At 48.3% G+C, this 15008-nt stretch overlaps 1 protein-coding gene and 1 long non-coding RNA gene across 5 annotated transcripts in view; one reads left to right on the plus strand and one right to left on the minus strand.

Moving 5' to 3' along the window:
- The window catches only part of LOC147112227 (uncharacterized), an 89072-nt gene that overhangs the window by 14828 nt on the left and 59236 nt on the right, over nucleotides 1-15008 (plus strand). The window lies entirely within an intron of this gene.
- lpin1a (lipin 1a) overlaps nucleotides 1-15008 on the minus strand; it is a 212518-nt gene that overhangs the window by 10533 nt on the left and 186977 nt on the right. For all 4 annotated transcript variants that reach the window (XM_085996297.1, XM_085996294.1, XM_085996296.1 and 1 more), the window contains 2 exons: nucleotides 5170-5322; nucleotides 4162-4276 (listed from right to left, as the gene is read on the minus strand). In XM_085996297.1, coding sequence (XP_085852423.1) covers nucleotides 4162-4276; nucleotides 5170-5322 — 268 coding nt within the window. The remainder of the gene's footprint in view (nucleotides 1-4161; nucleotides 4277-5169; nucleotides 5323-15008) is intronic.

The raw sequence follows: 15008 nt of genomic DNA on the forward strand, positions 1-15008 counted from the left end.
ATGTCGGTGTTCAGGTGAGTGATGTGTGCATGAGTGCAAAGGTAAGTGTGTTTGGTGTGTCTAAAGTGTTTAAAGAAGTTTTACATACATTTTCTTACCTTTTCAGCCTTCCTTCCTTTAGCTCTCGGGAGTCCCTCATCTCACCGGCACAGAAAGCAGAATGGCTGCGAACTGTCAAAAGTGACAGCCTGCAGCTTTCTGTGCAGGAGAGATTTCTAACTGAGTCTGTGGTGAAGGACTCATGTTAGAAGTAAGACTGTCAGTGTTTGACAGCTTCAAAGAGCTTTCAAACACTGATATTTCATCTGTTAAAACCTCTTGACAGATGAAATTTCAGTCTGTGACGTCACCTGTTGCCGGGTGGCCCTTATTGGCCTGCTGAGCCCGCTGGGCGGGCTCAACAAGGTCAATCAAGTTAAAATGGCGTGGATTGGCCACATCTCAATGGAGGCGGGACAACAACCCCGGAAGTTGTAGTCCTGCCTCCAACCCGACTTCTGAATGAAAACCCAGACTTGAGTGCAGAAACAGAAGAGGTGAAATATGGCGAGTGGCCCTAAACAGGAACAAAAGGGACCCAGAGCGGTCAAGCTGCTATCCTGGCAGTTACACTGGGATGGCCCCGCCAGTTTACAGGAGGGATGGCCCCGCCAGGGCCCTCCAGTTTACAGGAGGGCGCCTCATTCGCATGTCACTAGCGGGTCCCAGGCAGCGCGTGAGCCCCCATCCAGCGAGGGCCATTTGAACCGCTCTGGAGGCCGACGATCTTCACTGCACTTGGTGTACCAGCTGTCAAACGTATGCCGAGTCCCACAGGAGCTAGGATAGCAGGTCCCGGCGAAGGGAGTCTCTGCCCCCCTCCCCCCCTCCCAGCCACTTAACTGCAGTGGCCTTTTAAAAGGAGCAGGCAGACAAGGACGACTGGGAATTCCAGCGTTGGTTGGGACCTGCCGTATCTGGGTCCCAGCTGACCTCTGCGCTGTTCTGCCCGACGTCCGATGGAGTTATGGTGGGAGTTTGCTGGAACAGATGCATAAATTCCGCCCCAAATGGTCGGAATAAAGTGGGTAAGCGGAATGTTATTATTCCCTTATAAGTACGTAAAATGTATGGGATGAGAAAATGCCATTCAGCCCATCAAGCAGGCTACTTTCATTGTACTATCCACAACGCCCCACCGCCCCCCGCCTCCTGAGATATCTGCGCTCCTCTAATTCTGCCCTCTTGAGCATCCCTGATTATAATCGTTCAACCTTTGGTGGCCGTGCCTTCTGTCGCCTGGGCCCTAAGCTCTGGAATTCCCTGCCTAAACCTCTCCGCCTCGCTACCTCTCTTTCCTCCTTTAAGACGCTCCTTAAAACCTACCTCTTTGACCAAGCTTTTGGTCACCTGCTCTAATTTCTCCTTATGTGGATCGGTGTCAATTTTTTTGTCTTAAAATACTCCTGTGCAGCGCCTTGGGGACGTTTTACTATGTTAAAGGCGCGATATATAGGCACAAGTTGTTGTTGTATCTATAAATTGCAAATCTATTGACTTTCACCAAGTTAAGTAAAATTACATGTCAAGCAAAAGTTATGAAATTACTTCTAGAGCACCGAGGTAATTAGGGAACAACTCCAGGATATGAATCCAACCCTGATTTGAATCTATTACGGGGCTATTGCACCAGCAGGACAGTGTGGAGTAGGAAAATGCCCAGTATCTGCCATTGACACAGGTGAGGAGGTCATTGGGAAGCAAATATATGCGGCAGTTCTGAGGGATTTCAAGGTAGGATTTTTGTTTTTGTCAGATGGAAGGCGAGAGTGGAGGGGAGGGACGCGCCGGGGGGGGGGGGGGACTTAAGAAAAAAGTGATGATAAATGGTCCTGTTGCTGCGCAGTGATCGGCAAGGTCCCGCGCAGGCAGTTCACTGCGCGTGCACACAAATGTCAATGTGCCGCGCACTGGGGGAGGCAGGCCGCGCAGGAGCCAGTGCCGCTTACGGGGGACGTTGGTTGGTGAGCGAGACTTTCAAAGTGGCGAGTGACGGATGTGGCTGTGTGAAGGGGAGCCTATAGGGAGCATGAGGTTGAGGGAAGTGAGTTGGGCAGACACATCATAGCAGACAGAGCAGGTGAAAATTAAACAGTGTATTTGACAGTATGCGTTATCATTAATCAACTGCTCAACATTATATCCTCAGAACAGGGGTGGCCCGCACCCCTGGAGTCTACCTATCTTTCTTCTGACACATTCCCGGGCCACAGGAGACTTCGCTTTGCTAGATTTTCCGAGCTTCCCTCACCCTTTGCTATTCACTGTAACCATTCACACCACCTCCAGACGCATCTTTTGTTTCTATACTTGTCTCATTATCACCTCCTTTTGCCTTCCAGCACCATCACTTTTGTCAGTTAATCACTCCTGCCCGCCATCTTCTCACAGACCTCTCCCTGCTGTCCTGTTTGCTGCACACGTTTTCCTGGCTCTGTACTTTCTAAAAAGCTGCTCATCGCTAACGTCTTCCAGACCCAAAACATTGCGCTGAATTTTAAAGGGGGAAGGCGGGTTTGTGGGGGGGAGAGGGGCTCCGAGGCAGTCTGGAAACCCCAGAGAACGAATTTAACGGCAGGGCCGGATTTGCATTGGAAACCAATGTTTCACAGCCGCAGCCAGCCAGATTGAGAGGCTGGCAGGCTCCATCCAGGCAGGTAGGCCTGCGGCACTAGGCCGTAGAGAGGAGTGAGGGAACACGGGGAGACCGGGGAGAGGCCGGAGGAAAATCACAAGAGGATCAGGGGGCCGGGAGGAGCATGGGGTGGGTGTCAGCAAAGGCAGTCGGCCGGAGGAGTGTGGGGGGGGGGGGGGGGGGTGATTGGAGGCCTCGTGGGGAGGTGGGGTTCGATTGCGGGGGGTGGGTTAGGTAGGGACACTGGATCCAGGGATGCGAGTGTAAAAGCGCTTACCCTCCGGGATCCAGCATTCCTCGCCTTCCATTAATGGCGGGTATCACGAGGCGTTAAATATAAGATGGAGGTTAAAATATAAAATATAATAAATATAAATATATAAATATAAATATATATTATATAAATATAATATATAAATATAAAATGGAGGTTAAAATATAAAATATAATATATATAAATATAATAAATATAAATATATATTATATAAATATAATATATAAATATAAAATGGAGGTTAAAGCAAAGGCTTGCAGCCTCATTATAATATTTAAATAGACGACCCACCTCCTGGCAGCGGATTGGCTGCCCGCCACGCCCCGCCTCCGTTAAAACCGGAAGTGGGCGGGTTCAGTTCGGGGTTCCGATTTTTAACACTTTAACTACCTACATGCCCCCACTCCACACTCTTTTAGGTTAAAATTCCCCCCATGATCTGGGTTTCTCTCTCCACAGGGATGCTGCCTGACCTACTGAGTGTTTCCGACATTTTCCGTTTCATTTCATCATTTCCTTTCGGTTTATTTTATGCCATACAATTCCCCATTTCCAGCTCACAGAAAGTGTTTACATCGTGCATGGTATCAAACAAATTTGGATGTATGGCTATCCAAATGCCTGATATTATACGTTGCAGAATTTTTAAAAATATATTAAAATACTTCACTCATCAAAAATCACATTTATAATGTAACCCATTTCAGGAGATGTTTGAATTTTTGCATGCAAGCTTAAGATCTCATGCTGTTTAAAGAATCTTCATTCTGTAAAGCTCATTCCTTGCCAAGGAACCAGAAGTAAAGTCAGAACGACTGGCAAACTCAATGCAGGAGGGAGCTCGACCCGACATAAATAGTTAAATGTCTTTGAAATAAAATTATGCACACAATTTCTCATAAGTTAATTGGTCTTAGTCTTACTTTTAAAGCTCTAAGCTTTTATAAAACATTGCACCTTTAATGTATATGACCCGACACGCTTCACAGCCTCGCTACCTCTCTTTCCTCCTTTAAGACGCTCCTTAAAACCTACCTCTTTGACCAAGCTTTTGGTCACCTGCCCTAATTTATCCTTATGTGGCTCGGTGTCAAATTTTTTGTCTTAAAATACTCGTGTGCAGCGCCTTGGGACGTTTTACTATGTTAAAGGCGCTATATCAATACAAGTTGTTGTTGTTGTTTGTGCTTCAGGGGCCAGGGTTTTGACTTACATTGGATCGGTTGCCAAAAGCACCGTAGAAGGGCTCTTTATTAGGGTAAAAGAGGTTCCTGATGTCTGTTAGACACTGGATTTTAAACTTCTCAGGCTTCTTTTCAATTACTTCTCTGAAATGAAAAATGATCAATGAATACACACGGATAACAATTTGTGAAATCACTCGAAGTGGAATTGTAAACTTGAAGGATCAGGGGAGCTTGACCATTAGAAGTTGGTTTTAGACAAAGTAAAATTACAATAAGCAGAACTTTATCAAAAAGCTGCACCGAGTTGCCCATTGCCATTTTAATATTTCGCTTCCGTACAACAGATGTCATTTTAATGAATTAATGCATCTACAGGAAACTTTGTGCTATCCGGCACCCACGGGACCGAGCTGCTGCCGTTGCCTCAAAACTGCCGTACTCTCCAGAGTTAATGTTGAGAGATATGGAGATTCTTATCTCTGTATTTGACAACAAACACTGTTGCTTAGCAACAGCTTCTAAACACTCGGGTGTGGCCTGCAAGCTCTGTAGCTGAAGCTGTTGCTATAGCTACAGACCTTGTACAGCTTGACTGTTCAAACAAAGCAAAAAAAACAAACAAAAAGAATAAAAAACGGCTGCTGATTTTTGCCGGTGGCTCCAGATTGCCGGATAGCTCACCTCCGGATAGCACAAAGTTTCCTGTAATTAGAACCCGCACGCAACCATTTTCAGATTAACAAATCTAAATCTATTCAGCATCAGACTTCTAGCACTCAAATTAAATTTGAAAGGAGAGTGAGTGATTCCGCTCACTCCAAGCCGATATTAATAGCCGACACTGTGGCAGCAATATCAACATCCAGTCGCAATTTTTTAAACGCTATTTACGAAGAGGTTAAATATTTGGGTCTTCACATGGGTCCTGGATTTTCAACATGAATCACACTGGCTGCTGAAAAGATCCATTTACATGAAAAGTGGAATTGAAAAAAGAAAGGCGTTAATAATAAACGCAATACAAGGAACATCACCTGTGCAATGCAGAGAACACACTACTGGGACACAGCAACAAAGGGCCTTTTGGCAACACTGTTCCCTTTTCATTAACCCAGTGCAAATATCCTCGAGTCATATCGGCCATCCCAATAGCACGTGCAGAGCAATACAGGAACTTGTACCCATTTCTGCAGAAGAAAATAAAATATTTACAGCACTCAAACGATTATATATATATATTTTCAGCCATTGCATTTTCTTGATCTCCGGGGCCAGGAATATCCTGCAGCTGATTGGGACAGGGATAATCCTGATCGCAGCCGTGTGCATCTCAAAGATGTTGCCTCACCTTTATTTTTTAGCTTTTTAATCGACTGGAAGGGAGCGATAGCCCAAGCAATTCTGCATACGTTCTGTGCGCTCTCTTTCTGTCGAGTTCCATTATAGTTTAATATAGTGTCTACCAGGGTAGTTGTCCATGATTTTTAAATTTCCTGTCACTCAAGGGAGGATCCAAATCACTAAAAGCTAACGCACAGGTACAAAAAGTAATCAGAAAGGCTAATGGAATGTTAGCCTTTATCCCAAGGGGGTTGGAATTCAAAAGTGAGGACGTAATTCTTCAGCTGTACACAGCCTTGGTCAGAACCCATCTGGAGTAACCGCGTTCCGTATTGGCCACCGGACCTCAGGAAAGATATATTGGCCTTGGAGGGTGGGCAGCACAGATTCACCGGAATGATATCAGGGCTTAAAGGGTTAAATTATGAGGTCAGGTTGCATAAACCTATCTTGTATTGCATTTAGTTTAGATGGTTGAGGGGGGTGATCTAATCACGGTGTTTAAAATGATTAAGGAATTTGATCGGGTAGATACAGAGAAACTATTTTCTCCGATGGGGGAATACAAAACAAGAGGACATAACCTTAAAATTAGAGCAAGGCCATTTAGGAGTGAAATCAGGAAGCAATTGGAAAGCTGGAATTTGCCCATCTAAAAGGCTGGGTTAAACATAGAAACATAGAAGATAGGAGCAGGAGTAGGCCATTCGGCCCTTCGAGCCCGCTCCGCCATTCAATGAGATCCTGGCTGATCATCCAAATTCAGTACCCTGTCCCTGCTTTCTCCCCATATCCCTTGATCCCTTTAGCCTCAAGAAATATATCCAACTCCTTCTTGAATATATTTAATGAACTGGCCTCCACCGCCCTCTGTGGCAGAGAATTCCACAGGTTCACCACTCTCTGGGTGAAGAAATTCCTCCTCATTTCTGTCCTAAATGGCTTACCCCTTATCCTTTGACTATGACCCCTGGTTCTGGACTCCCCGGCCATCAGAAACATCCTTTCTGCATCTAGTCTGTCCAGACCTGACAGAATTTTATAGGTTTCGATGAGGTCCCCTCTCAATCTTCTAAACTCCAGTGAGTATAAGCCCAATCGACACAATCTCTCCTCGTACGTCATTCCTGCCATCCCAGGTATCAGGCTGGTGAATCTTCGCTGCACTCCCTCCATGGCAAGAACGTCCTTCCTCAGGTAAGGTGACCAAAACTGCACACAATACTCAAGGTGTGGTCTCACCAAGGCCCTGTACAACTGCAGCAAGACATCCTTGTTCTTGTACTCAAACCCTCTTGCTACGAAGGCCAACATACCATTTGCCTTCTTAACCGCCTGCTGCACCTGCATGCTTACCTTCAGCAACTGGTGCACAAGAACACCCAGGTCTCTTTGCACTTCCCCTTCTCCCAATCTATTGCCATTCAAATAATAATCTGCCTTCCTGTTTTTGCCACCAAAGTGGATAACCTCACATTTATCCACATTATAGTGCATTTGCCATGTTTCTGCCCAATCACCCAACCTGTCCAAATCGTACTGGAGTTTCACGACATCCTCCTCACAGCTTACCCTCCCACCCAGCTTTGTGTCGTCTGCAAATTTGGAGATATTACATCCAATTCCCTCATCCAGATCATTAATATATATTGTGAACAGCTGAGGTCCTAGGACCGATCCTTGCGGTACCCCACTAGTCACTGCCTGCCACTCGGAAAACGACCCGTTTATTCCAACTCTTTGCTTTCTGTCCGCCAACCAGTTCTCTATCCAAGTCAATACCTTGCCCCCAATCCCATGTGCCTTAATTTTGCATGCTAATCTCTTATGTGGGACCTTATCGAAAGCCTTCTGAAAGTCCAAATACACCACATCCACTGGTTCTCCCTTATCTATTTTGCCAGTTACATCCTCAAAAAATTCCAGTAGATTAGTCAAGCATGATTTACCTTTTGTAAATCCATGTTGACTTTGTCCGATCCTGTCACTGCTTTCCAAGTGCTCTGCTATTACATCTTTTATAATAGACTCTAGCATTTTCCCCACTATCGATGTCAGGCTTACCGGTCTATAATTCCCCGCTTTTTCTCCACCACCTTTTTTGAATAGTGGGGTAACATTAGCTACCCTCCAATCCATGGGTACTGTTCCAGAGTCTATCGAGTTCTGGAAGATGACCAGCAATGCATCTACTATCTCTAGGGCCACTTCCTTAAGTACCCTGGGATGTAGACCATCAGGCCCTGGGGATTTATCGGCCTTCAGTCCCATCAATTTTCCTAACACCATTTCCCTACAGATACTGATTTCTTTCAGTTCCTCCCTCTCATTAGACCCTATGTTCCCCGGCATCTCTGGGAGGTTATTTGTGTCCTCCTTTGTGAAGACAGAACCAAAGTATGTATTTAGTTGGTCTGCCATTTCCTTGTTTCCCATTATAAATTCCCCTGATTCTGACTGTAAGGGACCTACGCTTGACTTCACCAATCTTCTTCTCTTCACATGTCTATAAAAGCTTTTACAGTCAGTTTTTATGTTCCCTGAAAGCTTACTCTCATATTCTATTTTCCCTTTCTTAATTAATCCCTTTGTCCTCCTTTGTTGACTCCTAAACTGCTCCCAATCCTCAGGTTTATTGCTTTTTCTAGCCAATTTATATGTCCTCTCCTTGGATCTTATGCTATCCCTAATTTCCCTTGTTAGCCACGGTTGAGTCACCTTTTTTGTTTTATTTTTATGCCAAACTGGGATGAACAAATTCTGTAGCTCATCCATTCGGTCTTTGAATGTTTGCCATTGCCTATCCACCGTCAACCCTTTGAGTGCCATTCCCCAATCAATCCTACCCAACTCGCTCCTCAGACCATCGTAGTTTCCTTTATTTAAATTCAGGACCCTAGTCTCTGAGTCAAATACTTCATTCTCCATCTTAATGAAGAATTCGATCATATTATGATCACTCCGACCCAAGGGGCATCGTACAACAAGATTGCAAATTAATCCTTTCTCGTTACATAATACCCAGTCTAAGATGGCCTGATCTCTGGTTGGTTCCTCGACATATTGGTCCAGGAAGCCATCCCGTAAACACTCCAGGAATTCCTCCTCCACAGTATTGTTACTAATTTGGTTGGCCCAATCTATATGTAGAATAAAGTCACCCATGATGACTGCTGTGCCCTTATTGCACGCTTCTTTAATTTCCCACTGAATGACTCTGGCTAACTGTATATAATTCTCTTTAACGATGTTCTAACACCAGCCTAAACCTGTACCATTGTGTTAGGCATTACTGTGTTTTGTATATAGAGTTTGCATGTACGGGGCGTGGCCCCTTTAAGAGCGCGGGAAAACGCGGGCAAACGCGATGACGTCACGTCGCAAACCACGGGACTGCCCAGGCATCTCCGCTGAGTAAAGACCTGTTTAATTGTTCTCTTGTGTCGATCTCCGTTATTCGTAGGAATTCGTTAATTCCTACATTGGTGACCCCTTTTTTGTGAACGTTTTCACAAAAGAAGAGCACAGCATGGAAACAAACGCCGTTTCGCGAAAGCTACCGCAGTTCTGGGAGCAGCAAGCGCCCTCGTGGTTTATTCAGGTCGAGGCCCAGTTCGCCCTGAGGAACATCGATGCGGATCAGACCAAGTACCTTTATGTGGTCTCCGCACTCGACAGCTCTACCGCCTCTCGGATCGTCAGCCTCCTTGAAAACCCCCCAACGGAGCGCAATTATGAAACCCTCAAAGGGCGGTTACTGCAGGTTTTTGGGCTCACAAAATCGGAGCGCGCCCGTCGATTACTCGCTATGCCCGGGCTCGGGGACTCCAAGCCTTCAGAGTTGAGCCAAATGCTCACACTCCTGGGCTCAGAACAGGAATGTTTCCTATTCCGCGAGATTTTCCTCAGCCAACTGCCTGAACAGGTACAAGCTGCCCTGGCCAGATCTGAAACTGAAGACTGCGCAACACTCGCTGCGGAGGCTGACAAAATTTTCGCTGTAACTCGGCAGTACTGCGCCGCCACGAGGCACCCATCCCCCGCAGATGCCGCCCCAGCTCGTCAGCCTGCTGGGCTGTGCTTCTACCACACGCAGTTCGGCGCGAAGGCGAAACGTTGCCGCCCTCCGTGCAGTTTTCCCCAACAAAACAAAAAACAACTGACACTGCGACCACCGAGGAACGGGTCTAACGAGCACCCTGCGGTCGCGATGGTGATCGGCAACGCGGGAAAATTGCTGTTCATCACTGATACTTTCTCCGGTCGTCGTTTTCTGTGTGACACCGGAGCGCAGTGCAGCATTTTACCCGCGTCCGCCCTCGACGTGCAGACGGGGAATCACGGCCCCACCCTTGAAGCGGCCAATGGCGGAGCAATTCGGACCTTCGGCAGATGGCGAGTGAAGGTGTGTCTCGGGGGCCAACGTTTTCACTGGGAGTTTGTTACGGCCAAAGTTTCCCAGCCCCTCCTCGGCGCGGATTTCCTGTGCGCCAACAGCCTCCTGGTCGACGTTAGGAACCAGCGGCTGATCAATGCAGCAACTTTTAATTCTCTTCCGTGTTACCGCAGTAACACTACGTCGCACACCGTCTCCTGTGCATTACCGACTCCTGATGAGTTCGCTCGCCTGCTCGGCGAATTCCCCGACCTGACAAGACCCACGTTCTCCTCCACAGCCACGAAACATGGTGTGGAACACCACATCACCACCAACGGCCCCCCGGTCTACGCGCAGGCCCGGCGCCTGGAACCTGGCAAGCTGGCGGTCGCAAAGGCGGAGTTCGCAACCATGGAACGGTTAGGGATTATTCGCCGGTCAAATAGTCCCTGGTCTTCACCCCTCCATATCGTCCCGAAGCCTGGCGGCGGATGGCGGCCATGCGGCGACTATCGACGCCTAAACGACGCCACCACTCCTGATCAGTACCCGATCCCCCACATTCAGGATTTCTCTGCCCATTTGGCAGGGAACACCGTGTTCTCAAAGATCGACCTCGTCCGGGGCTACCACCAGGTCCCAGTTCATCCACAAGACGTCCAGAAGACCGCAGTCATCACCCCATTCGGCCTCTTCAAGTTTTTACGAATGCCGTTTGGGTTAAAGAACGCCGCCCAGGCTTTCCAACGCCTGATGGACTCCGTGCTGCGGGACCTCAAGTTCCTCTTCGTCTACCTAGATGATATCCTAATTGCTAGTCCTACTAAGGAAGAACATACCTGTCACCTACGCACCCTTTTTCGACGCCTCAGCCAACACGGCCTGATTATCAACCCGGCCAAGTGTCAGTTTGGCCTGCACCAAATTGACTTCCTGGGGCATCCTATCACCTCAGAGGGAGCGGTTCCTTTACCTTCGAAAGTAGAGGCGGTGACATCCTTTCCGCGCCCGCAGAACGTAAAGGCCCTGCAGGAATTCCTAGGCATGGTAAACTTTTACCACCATTTCGTGCCTAAGGCGGCACTACTCATGCAGCCCCTGCACGAGGCCCTCAAGGGCAAGACTGGCAAGAACCCGGTAGACTGGACGGATGACATGGCCCGAGCATTCGCCGACACCAAATTCGCCTTAGCCAACGCGACTATGCTGGCGCATCCGCTGCCAGGAGCCACCATCGCCCTCACCACCGACGCGTCGGACTACGCAGTCGGTGCCATGCAACAGCAGTGGGTGAACGGGATGTGGCAGCCGTTGGCATTCTTCAGCCGTCAACTACGGCAGAACGAAAGAGCATACAGCACGTTCGACAGGGAGTTGCTCGCCCTTTTTCTGGCCATCCGCCATTTTCGGTTCCTACTGGAAGGACGCCTTTTCACCGCCTTTGTGGACCATAAGCCGCTAACCTTTGCAATGGCCAAGACCGCCGAATCGTGGTCAGCCCGACAGCAGTGTCAACTGACCTACATATCCGAATTCACCACGGATATACAGCACATAGCCGGTAAGGACAACCTGGTGTCAGACTGCCTCTCCCGCGCGATCGTCAATACGGTTCATTTGGGCATCGACTACGCCCTCATGGCAGCGGACCAAGCCTCAGACCCGGAAGTTCAAGCTTACAGAATGACCATCACTGGCCTCCAGTTGGCCGACGTCAAGTTCCATTCGGCAGGTACCACGCTGTTGTGTGACGTCTCCGTACAGGATCCTCGCCCTGTCGTGCCGGTCGTCTGGCGCCGCAAAGTGTTCGACCCATACATGGGTTGTCACACCCAGGAATGAAGGCCTCTCAGAAACTGATGTCAGCGAAATTTGTATGGCATGGCATGCATAAAGATGTCCGCGACTGGGCCAACACCTGCGTGGTCTGCCAAAAGGCCAAGGTACAGCGCCACATCAAAGCTCCGTTGGCCACCTTCACAGTTCCGGAGCGACATTTTGACCATGTCAATGTGGACCTGGTAGGACCACTCCCACCCTCCCATGGTTTTTCACACATCCTGACCATGGTTGACCGCACCACCAGATGGCCGGAGGTGGTCCCCCTGTCATCCACTACTTCGGCGGACATGGCCAGGGCGTTCATTTCCTCCTGGATCGCCCGTTTCGGAGTGCCTGCAGATATTTCGTCAGACAGGGGACCGCAGTTTTCCTCCGAACTCTGGAATGCAGTGGCCCAAGGACTCGGTGTCAAATTACACCGCACCACAGCCTACCACCCACAGGCGAATGGCCTCTGCGAATGCTTCCACCGGTCAATGAAAGCCGCCCTGAGGGCCAGCCTCCAGGACGCTGGATGGGCAGACAAGCTACCGTGGGTCCTGTTGGGCCTTCGCACGGCCCCCAAAGAAGACCTTCACTCTTCATCAGCGGAACTTGTGTATGGTCAGCCGCTGCGAGTCCCAGGGGACTTCCTACCAACATCAACGGAGCCATGGTCCACGTCTGCCCAGCTTGCTAGTCACCAAGAGGCGGACAGATGTTTCGCACCGGTGCCCACTTTGCACCACGGGCTGCAGAGGTCACACGTTCCCACGAAGCTTCACAAGGCTGAATACATTTTTATTCGCCATGACGCACATAGGGATCCGCTCAAGGCCCCATATACCGGTCCCTTCCGCGTGTTGGAAGCAGGGGACAAAACCTTCACGGTAGATGTCGGTGGTAAACCGGACCACATTTCGGTCGCCCGCTTAAAGCCAGCACATTTAGACCTCGGCCGCCCCGTCGAGACAGCACAACCGCCGAGACGGGGTCGGCCATCCATCGTCGTTATGGCAGACCGAGTGCCACCGCCCGCTGGACCGCCAGCCGACCAGCAGCCTCCGCCTCGAGAGTACAGGAGTCATTCTGACAGGCTCGTCAGACCCCCTCACCGTTTGACTTTGTCCGTTAAAGCGAATTCTGGGGAGGCGCATATGGCAGAACCACTGAATGACTCTGGCTAACTGTATATAATTCTCTTTAACGATGTTCTAACACCAGCCTAAACCTGTACCATTGTGTCAGGCATTACTGTGTTTTGTATATAGAGTTTGCATGTACGGGGCGTGGCCCCTTTAAGAGTGTGGGAAAACGCAGGCAAACGCGATGACGTTACGTAGCAAACCACGGGGCTGCCCAGGCAGTCCTCGTGGCATCTCCGCTGAGTAAAGACCTGTTTAATTGTTCTCTTGTGTCGATCTCCGTTATTCGTAGGAATTCGTTAATTCCTACAGGGTGATAATTTCAATTGAAATTAGCAAGTCTAAGATTGATAGATTGTTGTTGGGCAAGGGTATTAAGGGTTACGGAACCAAGGCGGGGAGATGGAGTTCGGATACAGATCAGCCGTGATCTCACTGAAAGGGGGAACAGGCTCGAGGGGCTGAATGGCCTCCTACTGTTCCCACATTCCCCTGATCTCCCTTACCCATGCCAGAATTGCAAAAGGGGAGGGAGTATTTAAATTCAACAACAGGAAACTCTTTGGTATCCGGCACTGACGGGACCGGGATGTTGCCGGTTGATCAAAAATTCCGGATGAGGGAGAGCGTTATCTACCGAGGTTATTTTTAACAAAAAAAATCAAGAAATGTGCAGTATACAGTAATTGGGTACTCACCTACAGAATGTTGTGTTAAATGGATGGTGGAAGATGCTTGATTAAGTACAGTACTGCCAGTTGAGGGTAATGCAATGCAATGACTACCAGCAGCGTGGGAGACACACAGTACCCCTGTAAAATGGTGGATCAGAAGAGACTCCCGGCAGCGCGGGAGAGTCAGACTCCTGTTACAGGGGGATTGAGGTGTTCCGACTTCCGACAGCGGCAAGAAGCCGAGTAGTGGCAGTTTGGAGAACTACTCCCACTGACTAACTCGGCCACCGCGGGAGACTCGGACTCGGCAACATTGCCGGTTATTGAGGTGTTGGTTTCGGAGTGAGAATTTTGCCGGTTAATAGAGAATTCCGGTATTTAGGTGCCGTTTAAACGAGAGTTTCCTGTATATAGCACCTTTAATGTAATAGAATGTCCCAAGGCCCTTATTCATCCCAATGCCTGTATCCAACATTCTTTTCAGATCCAGAACGCGGATCAATTCAATTACCTGAAATGGTTGAGTAACTTCAACTCAGGTCTGAGTACTGATAGTGTCCCAAAATGCAAATCTGTACTCCAATTGCCATTAATTTGGCAAAATCACATTTTGGACATGCAATGACTGTCAGTTTAGGAGATTTTTAAAAAGTTGCAAGAATATGACAGAGTGTTCTTAAAGCTGGGTTTTCTTGCAGTCTACTTCATCATATCTACATAAACAATGTCTTTCTCTCAGGACCTGCTATTCAAAGGCTTGATTAACTTTACCAAGATACATGACCACAGCCTGAAACATGATGCGCACTTTCCAGGCCCTCGTGTAATACAATCTCCGGATGCCTTACTTTCACTAAACCTGTGTCGCTGTAATTTATCTTCTACATAAGCCTACGGTCGGGTAGTTTTGATTTACCTACTTAAAACTATTCACTTTATTTACAAGACTAGAATACAAAGTTAGGATAACAGCTGAGGCCCACAGTCATCCAAATATTTCCTCACCTATGGCCCTCACAAACCATTCTAATTTCCTGTTCTGATGTTTTGACTAGAGAATGTCTATCTCGAGAGAACTTAATGCAGCCAGAGGAGTACAAAATGCAATGAAATGCTTTATTTCCCACTATTGCCATCATTCACCATGAGGAATTCAAACAGCTCACCATAAGCTCGAGGAACAGCACCTCATCTTTCGATTGGGCACTTTACGGCCTTCCGGACTCAACATCGAGTCCAACAATTTCCGACCATAACCTCGGCCCCTATCATTTTTTCCTCTCTCACATGGCAGCTGTCGATCATTCTGCCATTCCCATTCACACCTCATCTAGAGCCATCTTTTGTTTCTTAACTTGTCCCATTACCATCTCCTTTTGCCTTCCACCATCTTCCCTTTTGTCTCTTAATCTCTCCTGCCTTCCACCCTATCACAGACCTTCCCTTTGTTCTTTCCTCCCCTCCCCCCTCTCCCGGCCCCTACACTTGCTTAAAAACCTGTTCCATCTCCAACT

This window comes from Somniosus microcephalus, chromosome 9 (genome assembly GCF_052327205.1).
Source record: "Somniosus microcephalus isolate GS21.2 chromosome 9, FLI_Smic_1.0, whole genome shotgun sequence".
NCBI classification, from domain to species: domain Eukaryota; kingdom Metazoa; phylum Chordata; class Chondrichthyes; order Squaliformes; family Somniosidae; genus Somniosus; species Somniosus microcephalus.